At 39.0% G+C, this 17,359-nt stretch overlaps 1 protein-coding gene across 9 annotated transcripts in view; it reads right to left on the bottom strand.

Annotated features, from left to right (window-relative positions):
* The window catches only part of DNM3 (dynamin 3), a 651,174-nt gene that overhangs the window by 382,160 nt on the left and 251,655 nt on the right, over nt 1-17,359 (bottom strand). For all 9 annotated transcript variants that reach the window (XM_059875294.1, XM_059875295.1, XM_059875296.1 and 6 more), the window contains exons 7-10: nt 12,174-12,316; nt 8,751-8,886; nt 6,401-6,468; nt 2,549-2,687 (exon numbers count right to left, since the gene is read on the bottom strand). In XM_059875294.1, the coding sequence (XP_059731277.1) occupies nt 2,549-2,687; nt 6,401-6,468; nt 8,751-8,886; nt 12,174-12,316 (486 nt within the window). The remainder of the gene's footprint in view (nt 1-2,548; nt 2,688-6,400; nt 6,469-8,750; nt 8,887-12,173; nt 12,317-17,359) is intronic.

Raw genomic sequence — 17,359 nt, 5'->3', positions numbered from 1 at the left:
GATCTCTGCTGAAGTCATCTGAGCCGAAGGTGAGTTTAGGATGGAGAGGAAAAATGCAAGCCAAGTTCTAAATATCTTGATGAATGCAAGGGAGTGACCAGGACTTACTTGATGGTGACAATGAAGAGAAGGGAAAAGGTTGGCAGAGCTGGTAACACCTGGGCCTTGAAGGAAGACTTGTTACAGGAAGGTGAAGGAATAATGTTTGGAAGCCACAAAGGGAGAAGTAGGCCATGTCATACCTGATCCTGGCCTTTAGATTCTTTGAGTTTTGGCCAATAAGTATCCTTCAACAAAGGGAGCCGAAGGGTAAACAAGAATCTCAGGAAGAAAGCTAGGCTTTACTTAAGGCAACAAATAAAATGTTTTGAGAAGACAGTATAAATATACAACCACGCCTGATCTAGAGAGCTTAATGAAAAGGGAGGTTCAAAGGGTGGAAAGCAAAGAATAAAAGCCAAAAAGTGTCAAAGAACAAGCCGTCTCATCCCATGCCATCGGGACTATTGGTTTTCCAGTGAGTTGGATACAATGGGAAAAGATTAAAAAAAAAAAAAAGATTCATACATACCATAAACACTTTATATAACTTAAAACATAAATGTACACACATGTGCCAATCTTTTGATGTAAGGCCAAGGCCTGTTCTCTGCATATGGATCTGCTGATTGGAGTTATGTGTCCTCTGTCTTACATAAACCACATCCTCTGTCTATGATTTCCAGTTTTGCTTTCTTCAAAGTGGACAGGAAACCTAAAGACACTTGGGAAATAATCTGAATGCAGACAGAGCCCATCTAGGTTTTTATAAGTCCTTCCACATCCTTTTAACCTTGTTCTACCTATACCTAGTCCAAAGCAGAGCTTTTGTAGCTAAACTTTAAGTCATTCCAAAGCTGAGTTTTTATGGAAAAAAAAAAAAGTCTTTCTTGCATTTGATCAATTTATTCAAATGAGAAGGACAGCTGGCTAAACAAATTTGAGGACGAACAGCACAACTGGCCATTGGAAAGAAGACAGTCTTACTGGTGAGAGCAGGAAAGCACGGGCAACCTAAAGAGAAACTCTTGGCTGAAGAAGACATCTGCATGCTGCAACCCATGGGGTTAAAGAGAGAACACGGTACCAGTTACTTCAACAAGCCAGTTAAGAGGAGACCAATACTGCACAAGTGACAAGACTGACCGCATTTTGGGGTAAAGGCAAGGATATCAGGGATATGAAGTATTATTAAATGGCTTCAAGTTTCCAAACAAAGAGCTGGCATGAAGAGCTGACATAAAGACTGTTTTGTTGTTCCCCATTTACTTTTTCCTCGGTCCCTTAACGCCTATGGCTTTTCCCATTTTAAAGAAGAGAAAACAACATTAAGGAACAAGGTAGAAGAATAGTAAGAAAACTAGAGAAGTGCTCTGAAGCTCCAGAGACACTTCTGGGCCCCATGCTAGTTCCACTGAACTCCTATTCTTTTAGCATTGACAATTGCAAATTCCTAAGTTTAGCCTCTTTCACTACTTATATCTTTTCTACTGAGTTTTCCACCAGTTAACTAGGAACCAATACTCATACTCATTCTCTCATTCTTCCCACTGGTTTTTTAGGAACATTACTCACTGGAACATTACTTTCTGTAACCATACAGAAAGGGAAGGGTAACAAAACCAACAAAATCAGAAGTAAATACACTTTCAAGAAATGAAGTAACAATATCAACACTCATAGGGCTAGGCCTACCTTATCCTAACATGATCAATGATTTCCTTCTTACATTTTTCAATTTGGGGTGTCCTTTTCATGTCCCACACAATTCCTCCATGTTCCTCAGTGAAGAGGCCCCAGATTGGGAAGTCTCTTACCTATTATTCTCCATCAATAAATATTACAAGGAGGAGAATATTGGGTGCTAAGAAAAATGGCCATTTATAGATTAGCCACCATTTACTGAGCACTTACTATGTTTAATCAATGTGTTAAGTGTGCCTTGGGTTTCTGACATCATCTTGTTTAATCTTCTCTGAGGTTATATTATAACTATTATCATCATCATCCCATTTCACAGAGAAATTGACAAAAATATAAGGATTAAGTATGATGCTCAAGGTCACACAGCAAGTAAACAGCAGAACCAGGATTTGAATCTAGATTCAAATCCTTAGGCCCAGGCCCTAAGATCCAGTTAAACTACTACACCAAAATGCCCTCTTCCCAGACATCCAGGTTCCAGTGGAATTCATTTAAAACTTAGAAGAATTACCTTTTGATATATACAATTCCACTGGTTCCCTTGCCCTAACAATGAGTCCCAACCATGTACCACAGGAAAAATTGGTTTAGGGCATTCACTTGATTATTCTAAAGTGTGTTTACCTGATTAAGACAACAACGCTATTTGAAATGGGGTGAGACCCAACTATCATGAAAGCGATTCCCACTTAATAGTTTTTACAATCCTTCCCCTTGAACAAACACAAAACCTTCGTAACAAAGTGGAGGGTCAGTGAAAGAGAGACATGTAGCCGGGTTGGAAAGTTACATAATCCAAACTTACCTTTTTGGTACACTTCTTGACAGTGTTTATTAATTCTTGTATTACCAGATCTACACTCTTCAAGGAAGGCCCCTTCAGCTTTACAATTTGTTTTTTGACTATTGCCTCAAATGCCATGTCTGGAGTAAACAACCCTGTCCTGGATATAAGAAAGAAAACAGCATGTTAGATATTTTAAATTGAATGATAATCAGTACTCTTTTAACAATGTTTTAATTGGCATGATACTTAAACTAAGCATGAAAAATCCTCATTTAAAAAGTACACAGTGATTAATTCTATTCACAGCATCATTTGTAATATCTTTAATACATTCTATAGATGATTAACACTACCTAAAAACAGTTTCCCAAATGTTTTCAAGGCCCATAATGTGACCTTCAATATTTAACTGTCATTTGTCTCATCTCACTCTTTCACAGCAGGACAAAGGAATGCTACAATAGAAGTGGTGTCCTAAATGTACATTTCTGTTTCTAAAGTATTCCAAAAACAATCCTTTCTTGTCCTTCATGGAGTAGGAAATGATCTTCATATTTTGAACACTGAAACAGTAGCATTCCTAAACTATATAACATATTCTTTCCTGGAGAGCTGTATTATACTAAGTTCAGAGGTTCCCAGTTTGAGATCCTGGGGTGCTGGAGAAAAAAAAAAAAAAGACAGTTAAGTGGAACTAGCTTTTTAGGACCCTGAATGCCTAAATTGTGAATTTACAAAAATAACAAATGATAACCAAAGTAACAAGAATCTTTTTCATCTGGCTGGAATCAATTCAAACTGGTGTCACAACAGAGCTTTTCTAACGCTGTGCAGAAGCTCAGGAAAGCAGGTATATGCATGTGTGTGTGTGTTTCACAAAAAATGAAAAATTATTACTCACATCTAAACAAAAGGACAATGGAAAAAATCTACTGTAAAAGGGATCTTGAACCCTGACAAACACTATGCCCACAGATATGCAGGCTCCAGACACTGGTGGCTGATCTCCCCATCCTAGACTTTCCTCCCTTCCCCTTATTTGATTACCCTCTCTTCCTTCAACACTCAATTTTATGGTATCTCTTTGGAGAGTTTCCTCTACACTTTCCTTTTAGCAGCCTCATTCTATGTCTCTTATTTGCTTAGCACTTTGTGCCCTCCTCCATGAAACGACTTAGCAGCAGCAGCAGCAGCAGCAGCAGTAGCAGTCATACTATACTGTTAACTGTAACTTCTCCACTTTGGATACAGAATACAATACACGTTGTTTGAAGTGAAAGTGAAGTCGCTCAGTCATGTCCAACTCTTTGTGACCCCGTGGACTGTAGCCCACCAGGCTCCTCCATCCATGGGATTCTCCAGGCAAGAATACTGGAGTGGGTTGCCATTTCCTTCTCCAAACTACTTCTCCAGACTACACGTTGTTTAGTCTGACGTTAAAACTGTTCCCCTGTCTGTCGCTAATCTTCCTTGTGGTTCTTTTCCTCCTTCCTCTCATGCACATGAGGTTTCAGCCAAACCAGACCATTTGCCTTTCCACAAACATATTCATGCTAATATTTTATGCCTTTTCCTTCATCTAAGATGTTCATTTCACTTTTCCCACAATTTCAGCCTGTCCAAATCCCACCTGTGCTTCAAAGGCCAGATCAAAGCAACCACTTCCCACAGCTCGCTTTCTACAGTCCTGCCACTGACTTGGTCTTCCTTCTCTGAACCCCAGCATCTTATTTTGCACTACAGTGATCTGAGCACATATTTTGGTCCTAGGACTATCCTAGTAAGAAGAGTCATTAGAGCATTTATCTTTGTTTTCCCCACAAGGAGGGATCCCTTGCTCATCACTGGCATTCAGTGTTAGCAGAACAAAGAAGGACCATCAAATCCTCACTGAGCAAAGGTGGTTTCTATTATTCAAATATCTAATAGAATCAGTTGAGAACAAAACATTTTAAATTAAGTATATTTAAAAGCCTAAATAATTGCACTATTAGCATGTGTTATACTCAGGACATTGTGCACTTCTTATCATTTTGTGTGTGTGTGCATGCATTTTAGTTGCTAAATCGTGTCCAACTCTTGCAATCCCATGGACTGTAGCCTGCCAGGCTCCTGTCCATGCAAATCTCCAGGCAAGAATACTGGAGTGGGTTACTGTTTCATTCTCCAGGGATGTTCCCCACCCAGGGATCAAACCCGCAGCTCCTGCATTGCAGGTGGACTCTTTACCACTGAGTCACCAACCAGCTTATAGGCAAATTAACTCCAGCATAATAGTAACAGTCAATCTCTTCTGTTGGTGGACATGTAAATCAGAAATCTATAATCCTGAATCCTGAATTTTTGCAGTTACATTCAATAAAAACGTAATCAGTAAAAACTTTTAAAAGTCAAATAAAAACACTGTATTTAGTTAAGCAAAAATACTTTTTTGATCCCTCTCCCAAAACATAATTTGGTTCTATTGCATTTATCAGACTAATACGTGTGAATACTAGCTCTGTTCAGCTAAAGAGAAAGACAGAGTTTCTATACCAAATGTCTTCTGAGGTTGAGGGAGAGGGAAGAGAATTAATAGGGAACTTAGAAATCCTGTTGATGGTTAAGAAAAACACACTGGATGTGGTTAGAGATGTTCTCTCCTTTTCACTTTATGAATGCATATTTACATATTTACCCCGTCTTGCCTGGAGAATCCCAGGGACAGGGGAGCCTGGTGGGCTGCCGTCTATGGGGTCGCACAGAGTCAGACACGACTGAAGTGACTTAGCAGCAGCAGCAGCAGAGTAGACCTTCCAAATTTCATAAGGATAAATTCAAATGTCATAACTCCTTTGGAAAATCACCCATCAAGGTCACACTCAGTGTCAAGTTTTGCTCTCTCAGTTTCTGTTCCTCAAATAGTCTCAAGCTGGCCCTGAGGCAGAATCTGGGACACAATCAACCGATAGACTGGGGACCCCCTCCTTCATGTAAGATCATCATGAAGTAGGCAACCTAAGTCTTCTGACCTTGAATCAATTTAGCATATGCTCCATTACATTGAATTTAGCCCTCTAAACACGAACTCACAAAATGTGCTTTAAATTCATTTATTTTCTTATCCCAGTTCTTTAATAAAAATAGATGAGGATAATCCCACTTTATATGAGGGGGAATTCAGGCACAAGTTCTCCTCCCAACCACCTCTCTGCTCTCCTTCTGTATTTCTAACTCCAGTCCAAATGCAGGGCTCCCTGCTCCATGAACACGTGCTACTCTTGGCCACCTCCGTGCCTTTGCTCACACTACTTCCTCCACTCTAAGCTCCTTCTCATCTCCTCCAGCCTCAACAATCGCCTCTTACATCTCTTTGCATCGCCATCTACCCCATATACACACATATTCACATTTATACACAAAGACACCTTTCCTTGTTGAAATCATTCTTGTTTTCAAAACAGGCAAGTTTATTTGACTCTAAAATAACCACCTTCATTAATCTTCCCCAATCTTGCTCCATAAATCCAGTCAAAATTAATCCATCTAGTCTTGGTGTAAGTGATGATCACTTATGAGCAAGTCTGGCCTTTGCCTCTGAAATATACAGCTCTGGAGAACAAGGTCTTGTTCATCAGTAAATGCCCAATTGTCAAGAGCATGGTGCTGTGAGTGCAGACAGGGTTTTTGATTTTTCAGTGGAAAAAGACAATATGACAATACTAGAAATTATCATTGAACTCAAACAAGAATTTCCTATTTCTTATTTCTTACTCCCACCTCTACATTCTACTCTGCTCAGATTATGAAAAGGCTACTTCACTAGCCATTTATAAACACTAATTTTTTTATTAGCTTGAACTGAAGACAAGGAAAACGTGAAGCACTTGCCTGATACCATGTATGTTTTTGATTGCATAGCTTATTTCTCTTCGCAATTCTTTCTCATTGAACTCCATCTGTGGAAGCAAAATGAGCCACAGTTATGACACTCAATTCCTCTGAATAATAATATTGTTGAATATTTAAAAATGAGAACAACTTTACTCCATTATTAATAAATGGATACTCATGTCTTTCCTAACCTAAATCCAGATGGTCAAGACATCTGTTTATATAAAGTTCAAGGCAACACAGAATGTTAGGGATTTCTGGGAGTTTTAGTGCAGCAGATTTTAACTCTTTTATAGATAAGGAGTGCTGCACATAAAGGATGTCTTCTGTACATAAATCTGGCCATTCATTTGAAATATATAATTCTTCACTCTTTTGCTGAATGTAGTAAATGTCTTCACAGACAAATGCATACATAGGTGTCACCTGATGTACAACAGTAGTCCAGCTGTGTTGAGAATTAACAATGGCTGTCTCTTCTCCCTGGCCATGTTAAGCACCTGAGTTCAAAATTCATTTAAAAGAGGAAATTAATAATATTTTGCCAATCCTACACAGGATAGAGTACTGTATTAAAATTTTCCCAGAAGTTCTAGGTACCTTAAATTTATTGAAAGTAGGATCAAAGTGTCATAGAGCTTAGACCTGAAAGGGATATCAAGAGAACATTTGGGTCAGCCCCTAACTTTTGAGATTTGGCCTCTCCAACCTCATTGCCTGTCCATTTCCTGCCCCCCTCACACTTTATGCCATAGAACAATGAACTGCTTTAGTTCTACACCTCAGCCTTTACCACTCCTCCCTTTCTGTCTGGAAAAATCTCTTCCTCAACCCCACCCTACCTATTCCTGCTTAACTAGCTGCTCAACCTTCTTAGCTCAGAAGCCAAGCTCCCTTACACAGTCAGGCTGGGATTCGTTTCTGTGGACTGTGTTTCCATAGCACCCTGTGCTGAAGTTTATCACTTTTCTTAACACATATTAATGAAACTGTCTATTTACCCATCTGCCTCCCACACCAAGACATAAGTACATGCCTCTGTATGTGAGACAGGTAACACAGTCCCTAAAACTACCTCGCTGCCTATGGGGCATTTCAAACTTAACATCTCTGAAACAAAACTCTTGGTTCATACCTCCACACTGAACTTTTTCTCAGTTTCCTCATCTGATGGACACTAACATTTGCTCAGTTGTGCAAGTCAAAATCTTGGGAGTCATCTTGAATCTTCTCTTTTTTGCATTTCCCATAACAATCCAAGCCCCATTAATCCTTTCTTCAAAATCATGAATCCATCCACTTCTTTCAAGCCTCTCTGTTGAGGCATTTCTACTATAAAGCTAAAGAAGTTTAAGTTTCAGAACTTCTCTCTTGCATAAATTCCTTACAAGACCCTGTGCCTGTGTGTTTATAATTTTGCATTCTTCAAGAGGGGTCCCCAAATTGTATAGGCTTCAGGTCCCCAACAAAGTGGATTCACCCCTGCTTCGGCCCTACTGTTTAACCCATCTTGTCTCCTTCAATTCACTTTTGCTCCTTTATAATCCAACCAGACAGTGGTCTTTTAAAATCACCAACCAAATCAGGTCACACTTTTTCTTAAAACTCTCCCTGGACTTCCCATTGTTAAATGTAAGCACTTTATCACAACCTATAAAGCTCTGCATAAACTGGGCACTTCCTTTATCTGAATTCATTTTCTGCCCCCTCCCCTTCACAGCTCTGCACCAGCCTCAGTTGTTCCTCACCTGCTACACAGGTGCTTGCTTTAGGGCCTTGTCCTTGGCATCTTGCCTTAAACAACCTTCTTCCTTCAGATCCTTATAGCTGACCTCTTCATGCCATTCTGGTCATGCTTTAAGGGCCCCATAGTCAGAGAGACCTTGCCTGAACATTCCATCAAAAGTGGCTAATCTAATCCCATTCTCTCTCATATTTCATCATGTAATAATACTAGATTTTTTTTTTTTTTACTTTGTCTATTTGTCAATTTTCTGTCTTTTGTCACCCGATAGTATCTCTGTCTTGATCCCTGGCACCTAAGATCACTGGTACACAGTAGATGCTCAAGAAACATTTGTAAATAAATTAGACAACAAATAAGCATCACAGGAACCTGTTAGTAGTTGTTGAATTATTGAAATATCATTAGATTCCATTAAATAAAATAAGAACCATCAGTAAGAAAATAACTTCCCTCCTGAATTTCACTACCTGAGTAAGAAGGTTTTTGTTTAAAGAATTATCTTAGTCCCATACCATTCATATAACATTTTATGAACAGTTATGTAGAACAGAAAATAGAAATGAAATAAAACAAAAGGAAAGAATAACATTTGGTACAAACCTTTACTATCTCAAAAGGAAAGCGTTCATGGAATATACGATTGATTTTAGCACCCCCTGAGAGCTCCAGGGTGTCTACTTGATCCCCTGACCCTTCAATTCTCTTCTCAAAATCCACAGCAAATTGTTGAACCATCCTGTATTGCAAAAGAGAAATAAATTCAAGTTAAAGTTACAAGGCTTCGCATTTTTTATCTGAATTTGCTATGGTTATTCCTCAGAACCCTTTTCCTGGTGTTCTTAGTGGCACCTACTGGCAGAATTAACAATGCACTCTAGTCAGTGCTCAAAATGTAACTATATGAAATACACATTATCAAGATTTATTTCAGACATCTAATTTAAAATATATACTTTAAATATCTGCATCATTAAATAAACATTCTGCCATTTAGCTGCAACTATAAAACGGCATTTTAAAATACTTAAATTAGAAATACACTACCACGTGTAAAATTGATAGCTAGTAGGAGGCTGCTGTATAACACAGGGAGCCCAGCCCAGCACTCTGTGACAACCTAGAGGGGTGGGATATAGGGTGGGGTGGAAGGAGGTTCAAGAGAGAGAGAGCATATGTATATACTTAGGGCTATTTCACGTTGTTGTACGCAGAAACCAACATAACATTGTAAAGCAATTATCCTCCGATTAAATTTTTAAAAAATCATCTAAGCAATAAAACTTCATATAAAATAGTAACATGAGCCAGGACTCCTGTGACATCACTATCACCTGGTGTTCCAACTGCTCCAGCAGAGTACTCTCATACTTTATGAGCTACTCTCTTCCCTGACCTCAGCATCGCAGACCTCATTCTGCCAGAACAATGCAAATTTCTGGCCCTCCACCCTTGCCCCTCTGCAACTAACTCTAGCCTTGTTTTTCAATGACTCCCTAAAATTTAATAAAATGAAAGCTCCTGACCCCATCACCTAAGATTCTCCAGGGTCTGGCCCTGGATGCCTCATCTCTTACTACTCATCCCCACTCACCTTCCAAACCAACTAAAAAGAAGCTATTTGGAGGTCCCCATGAGTAACATGTCTCTGTGCTTTTACACTCATTTTCCTTTCTGCTCTGCCTTATGCTTCTTTGTCTGGCTAGTTATCATCTGTCCTTCAAGACTCAATTTAAGCATTAGTTTTTTCAGGAAGCTTTCCATGATCCACAACTCTATCTACCACCACCACTCACTGCCACCCAGATGAAGGACCCCTTCTCAGCTTCCTCAGCATATTTTCAGCAGAGCATGTAGCAGACGGCATCACCATCACTCATCTATCAGTCTCTCTCCTAAGGGCATGGACCATGCATATGATTTATTATCCCCTGCTTGGCATATGAGAGGTACTCAGCAAATTCAATGAAGGAATGGATTACCTCAAGACAGTTGGTAAAAAACAAAGCAAAAAAATATGTTATACAGAAAAAATGACTAGTTGTATTTATGACTAGTAGGTTTAGAAAGTCTCAATTCTGACACACTGAAACTATTTTTAAATCCAAAATCTACTATATTGAGAAAAAATTCAAACCACCTAAAATCTTAATCTTTTATTCTCTTTCATTAAAATTATGGATGAAGTAAAAGGAACTTCAAATATTTAGGCCTAAAAATCTAGAATATAACTGGATATAGCTATGTTCATGTATGTGCTAATATTAATCTAATTTTAAACACCTGGAAAGGTATGAAACATTGGGAAACACCTGAAAATTCACCTCTAGCTACTCCTTTCCCATTCCCTACACCCCAGCCACCTGGCCCACTAGAACAAGTTGTAGCGAAGTTCACACTATTCTCTTGACTTCCTTCTTCCACCTGACAAACTCCTCCCATACTTCAGGGTCTCATTCAAGTGAGTTCACACCCTTCCTAGCATGTATCTGCTCTTTATCTGGTCTTCCTTAACATTTAATACTTACCAGAAATGTAGCATTTATCAGACTTTAACAGTTAGTTGTTTATATATCTGTTTCTGCTGCTCTACTGTGGTTTCTTCTTGAGGGTTAAAAATCATATTCATTTTTGAATCCGTAGAAGATAGCACAGAGCCAGACATCAAAGAGAACACAGAGATGTGAGCAAGGCAAGAGAAAGTAATGAAGAAAGGGAGGGAGAGAGAGAGGCAGGAAGGAAAGAAGGAGGTGAATCAGCTCCCTACAAGGGAGGAATCCAACTGTGGAAAATTGTAATGAGTCCAATGGAATCACAGAGGCAAGACCTAGTCTTTACAAAGACAACAGTTTCAGTTGAACGTTAAGATGATGACCTAGGGCCTAAACAGAAATAGCTTTCCTTTCTCTGTAACTTGAAGACTTTTAATAGGAGCTTAACCAAAGCCAAGAAGAAAAAGAAAAGATAAACTATGAGAGAGTTGAATCCAAGAAAAAAAATTTTTCCTCTGTATGATCTTACTGTTTTTTACATGGAGGAATACAAGATAATGCATTGAATATGTTACATAAATAATTTTAACATTTAGAAATCCTCCTACAAATAAAAGGAATTAGGTTGTGCATTTTAAAAGCCATATTAGGGGTATTTGATTACAAGAGTGCAGAGAGAAAGGGGCCATAGGAAGTGGCAAGCATCATCTTTAGAGATGGACTTCAGATATCCAGGGATGTAAGCTGGTCAGTGGGGGTCTTCTGGTGGAGAGAGACCTGGGGCAATTTGAAGCACAGGGATAAAAGGATAGATGAGGCTGGAAGGAGCTAAAAGAAGGAATGAGGGTAAAAGACATAAGGGGATGGCAATCCTCCAACAACTCTGCTATCCTAACCCAAGAACCCTCAGGGATAAATCTAATAACCCAAGGATAAGAAGAAAAGATCTTGAAGGAGTAAAAAGACACTTGGCAGTTTTCACATTTGTGTATTTAAAGGTCTACATTAAAATCATTACCAAATAGGAAAAAGAAACTTAAATGTGCCCTACTGTCTGTAGTTTTTAAAATTAAATCCTTGGTTCTCACTGCACTGAAAAATACACACAGACAGATGATATAAAATGACTGAAGTAAAAAAGATAATAAGTACATGTGATACCAACAGAAACAGTTGCACAATCCAGATGACATTTTCAACAGGAACCTAGCCCACTTTTAAAGACTAAGGGCAAACAACCCTACTGAGTTATCACTGTTGGTTTTGCTCATTTACTGAATCCAATTAGAAAAACACAATAAAACTGGGCAGAGGATTGGGCATTGGTTAAATTTATAATGACAGAATTAAGATCAACAACTATTCTTCAAGAAAACAAAGATTCAAGGCTTATTTTGTGACATATACAAAGCCTCATATACTTTACTTCTATGGGAAAAAAACCTAGAAACTAGCATGATAAATAGACTAAGGAAAAAGCAAACTGAAGAAATGAGTTTCAAGTGCTGAACAAGGGAAGGGCAAGGTGACTCACTGCAGCAATGCTTTCGTCTTCCGGGTGGGGTCCTCTGGCTTGAAGTTTTTGTAGGCTTCTACTTCATGTTCTATGGACAGCAACTGGCCCTGTAGTTTGTTCCTGAAGTTGGGCAGGGTGTCTCGAATGTGGTTGGTAAGTTGCTAAATAAAACAAAACAAATTCATGCACACATATAAGAGACGGAAGTTCAATTCGGAAGATAAAAATTGGCCTTCACTGTTTTCCAGATCACTCAAAACCTTAGAAAGTCATACACACATGTGAGTCTGACTGTGTAGACAGATGTGAGAAGTTCCAGCTCTCTCCTCCACTGCCTACACCCCAGGTCAAAATTCCCTCAGCTAAAGTCACTAGCTGAGACTATCTCTTTACATCGGGGATACCCTATTAAAAGGCAGCTAAGTTTACTAATGAAGCTGCCTAATGACACCTTAGTATGGACTAATCTGTCAGATCAGCTACCCTGTGAAAAGGAACCTTAAGTTAGAATGTGATACAAATGAAAGAAGCAGAGAATGACAGGTGCTGCCTGAATTCTCAGAACCAAAAGGCTCACCCACCAGTGGAGCTCATTCATACCCATGTACCTGTCAGTTGTTAACTTCCTTTCCATTCTATAGCTCAGGCAGGTGTTTCCTCTTTCCTCCATCTTTAGGCCCCAGTCCAACTGTGGTTAGTCCCTAGCTTACACCCTCAACAGGTTGTATATAAAAAGCCCTGGTATTGATACCTCTACCTAACCACTTGCTTTGGCATTTCCACTGAAGTCATCTGCTGACACCTCAAGCTTAGGATAAAGAAAATTCTCTAACAGATTTTCTAAGAGGGACAAAACTAATTGAGAATAAAGGTGGGATATAAACTCAGATTGATTAGCCCTCTGACTAATGCTCTTTCTGTTACAATATAATTAAGTCTGAATTAACAGGAAAAAAGATCACCTTTTTGCATGGCTTAAGAAATAAACTCAGAATCAAGAGAAATGTAAATGTTATAGAAATCTAGGAAAAAGAATAATAAATTTAAAGTCAGTGAGTCGATTCAGTCACTCAGTTGTGTCCAATTCTTTGTGACCCCATGGACCACAGCATGCCAGGCCTCCCTGTCCATCACCAACTCCCAGAGTTTATCCAAATTCATGTCCATTGAGTTGGTGATGCCATCCAACCATCTCATCCTCTGTCGTCCCCTTCTCCTCCTACCTTCAATCTTTCCCAGCATCAGGGTCTTTTCAAATGAGTCAGTAGTTTGCATCAGGTGGCCAAAGTATTGGAGTTTCGGCTTCAACATCAGTCCTTCCAATGAATATTCAGGATTGATTTCCTTTATGATTGACTGGTTTCATCTCATTGTAGTCCAAGGGACTCTCAAGAGTCTTCTACAACACCACAGTTCAAAAGCATCAATTCTTCGGTGCTCAGCTTTCTTTATAGTCAATCTCTCACATCCATACATCACTACTGGAGAAACCATAGCCTTGACTAGATGGACATTTGTTGGCAAAGTAATGTCTCTGCTTTTGAATATGCTATCTAGGTTGGTCATAACTTTCCTTCCAAGGAGTAAGTGTCTTTTAATTTCATGGCTGCAGTCACCATCTGCAGTGATTTTGGAGACTAAAAAAATAAGGTCAGCCACTGTATCCACTGTTTTCCCATCTATTTGCCATGAAGTGATGGGACTGAATGCCATGGTCTTAGTTTTCTGAATGTTGAGCTTTAAGGCAACTTTTTTACTCTCCTCTTTCACTTTCATCAAGAGGCTCTTTAGTTCTTCTTCACCTTCTGCCATAAGGGTGGTATAACCTGCATATCTGAGGTTATTGATATTTCTCCTGGAAATCTTGATTCCAGCTTGTGCTTCATCCATCTCAGCGTTTCTCATGATATACTGTGCACATAAGTTAAATAAGCAGGGTGACAATACACAGCCTGACGTACTCCTTTCCCGATCTGGAACCAGGCTGTTGTTCCATGTCTAGCTCTAGCTATTTCTTCCTGACCTGCATACAGATTTCTCAGGAGGGAAGTCAGGTGGTCTTGTATTCCTATCTCTTGAAGAATTTTCCAAAGTTTGTTGTGATCCACGTACTCAAAGGCTTTGGCATAGTCAATAAAGCAGAAATAGATGTTTTTCTGGATCTCTCTCGCTTTTTCAATGACCTAGCAGATGTTGGCAAGTTGATCTCTGGTTCCTCTGCCTTTTCTAAATCCAGCTTGAACATCTGGAAGTTCAAGGTTCATGTACTGTTGAAGCCTGGCTTGGAGAATTTTGAGCATTACTTTACTAGCGTGTGAGATGAGTGCAATTGTGCAGTAGTTTGAGCATTCTTTGGCATTGCCTTTCTTTAAGATTGGAATGAAAACTGACCTTTTCCAGTCCTGTGGCCACTGTTGAGCTTTCCAAATTTGGTGGCATATTGTGTGCAGCACTTTCACAGCATCATCTTTTAGGATTTGACATAGCTCAACTGGAATTCCATCACCTCCACTAGCTTTGTTTGTGTGATGCTTAATAAGGCCTATTTGACTTCACATTCCAGAATGTCTGGCTCTAGGTGAATGATCACACCATCATGATTACCTGCGTCCTGAAGATCTTTTTTGTATAGTTCGTCTGTGTATTTTAAATTTAAAATAAGGGGAATAAGATAAGTAGACCCAAACCAACTGAAGAACCATTTAAAATCATTTATGTTTATCCGAGCTTACCCATGTGCATGCCTAATCACTTAGTTCTTTCCAACTCTTTGCAACCCTATGGACAATAGCTCTGTCCATGGGGATTCTCCAGGAAAGAATACTGGAGTGGGTTGCCATGCCCTTCTCCAGGGGATCTTCCCAACCCAGGGATCGAACCCAGGTCTCCCATATTGCAGGCAGATTCAAGGTTATCTGGATATTCAAGGTTATCTGGATATATCTATTCAATAAATCAAGTTATTTAACTGTCAATAGTTCACACCTATCCTAAAACCTTGTCCATAGTTATGACTTGTTAGAATAGGAAAAAGGAGTCCAGAATGGCAGTGGCTAAAAGACAAGGAAGGGAAAAGCTTGAGAAAATAGAACAAAGGAAGGTCTGAGGACCACAGTGAGGACCTCAGGTAGAACAAACAGCACTCCTGGCTAGCCCAATTTACATAGGGCAAGCCCAGGGGGAGGAGATAAAAACCACATAAAAAGAGGAGCCAAAGGGCCGGGGGTAACTCCCCTCTTCTCTTCTTGTCTTTTGGGTCGGCATGCCCTCATGCCTGAAGGATGTATTTTCCTTTATTTTCTAAATAAAACTGAGCTGTAACATGGAGCTGTAACACCGATCTGTCTGAGAGCTGTGACAGGGTCTGTCCAAGGGCTGTGACAGGGTCTGTCCAAGGGCTGTAATCTGGTCCGTCACTTCAAATTTCTGTTGGGACGAGACAGAACTGAGGAAATTCCACACTCCTCCAACAGACTTATCATGTTATTCCCCTGGCATGTGTTGCCATTATGGTTTTGAAGCAGAAAATAAAAGAATGGAGAAGACTGCATTCCCAGTAGCAATGCCCAAGAACAAACCCCAGATCTAAGAGTAATAGTAACCACTTGACTGACTTTCCTAACTTCTCTTCTTGGAAGTGTTAACCTCAACATGACTGAAATCAAGTACCTAATATTCCCTTCAGAAGTTTCTCCATCTTGGTGATTTCATAATAACCTGGAACTTGGGAGTTATCCTTGACTTTCCCTCTCTGTCAATCACTAGAGCTAATCCACTGCCAAGTTCTCAATTTTCCCAAATATGCCCCAAATCTGATTCATTTTCCATCTCCACTGGCACTAACCAAGACCAGGCTACCATCATTTCTCACTTTGACTCATAAGTAAGAGGTCTTCTCAATTCTCTTTTTTTCTTTCTTCTCATTTCCCCATTTCTACTCTTGATCTTCCTATTTGCAACCACCATAATCATTTTAACCCACAGATGTGACTGTTATTCCCCTCCTCAGATTCCTTAAACAACTGACTCCCCAGGGCTCTTAGGATAACAACCAAAATCTTTAACTTTGCTTACAAACACTATAGGATTCAGCCACTGCCTTCATCTCCACATTCTTCTCTTACAACTCACTCTCTGACCTCCAGCCATAATGATATTCTTTTCAATTCCTCAAAAATATCCTGTCCTTTTTTCAGTTTTTGCTATAGTAAGAGTCCCTCAGGGTCAGACGTGTTGGTACACATAAGATCAGCAATAAAATTATCCTAATTTCAGGAGACTTCCCTGGAAGTCCAGTGGTTAAAACAGTGTGCTTTCAATGCAAGGGTTCAATCCCTTGCTGGGGAACTAAGATCCCACATGCCATATGGCATGGCAAAAAAAAAAAAATCCTAATTTCAAACACAGTGTGAAGATCCTTGAAGCAATAGAGAAACTGATTATACAGGAAATGAAAGATCTTTAGTATAATATTTATTCAATTTTCAGTCAACCAGAATCAGTTATGCCATACTTTATGGGTCACCTGTAATAACCAAATGGTCAAGCATACCTGTTCTACTTTTCCAGTATTCATATTTCTAACTTTATTATTTCTAATTATTTTAGTGACTTTTCTCTAAGTTTTTTTTTTCATTTATTTGCATTTTTCTTAGCCCAATACAGGTATGAGAGCAGAAATCAAAAAATAGTTTTATCAGAGCTAAATACATTGATAGAATATCATGATTCTTGCATGACAAACCAAACTTCCTTCTCCAAAACAAGTTAAAATTTTTTAAATGACAACTATATTATTGCTTTATGGCTTCCAAATATTCATCTACCCTTAATTTAAAAATACAAATTTTATATTAGTCTGTGTTACATCACTTAAAATACAAGTATACTACTGTTTTTTATTTTCTAAAACTGCTTCAATTGCTGCCTAAATTGTTCAGATATAATGTTACTAGTAGCCTACTGTTGTGTTAGCCTCTACTGACACCTAGGAGGGAACAATCAGAACAACTGTTAACTACTTGACTTATTTAAGTTCATAAATAAAAGTTAAAGCATACTTTTTGTGAGAAAAGTTGCTCACCATCTGAGTCAATGTAATCAAAACTTGGGGTGGAGGCTCTATACTCAATGACTATGATACAATTCTACTAGGGACTGGAAAATATATGAAAAAAAAGTACACTAAATTTTTATGGAAGAAA

This window comes from Bos taurus, chromosome 16 (assembly GCF_002263795.3).
Source record: "Bos taurus isolate L1 Dominette 01449 registration number 42190680 breed Hereford chromosome 16, ARS-UCD2.0, whole genome shotgun sequence".
Classification (NCBI taxonomy): domain Eukaryota; kingdom Metazoa; phylum Chordata; class Mammalia; order Artiodactyla; family Bovidae; genus Bos; species Bos taurus.
The sequence above is the reverse complement of the archived record's forward strand: the minus strand, read 5'-3'. Positions and strand labels throughout refer to the sequence as shown.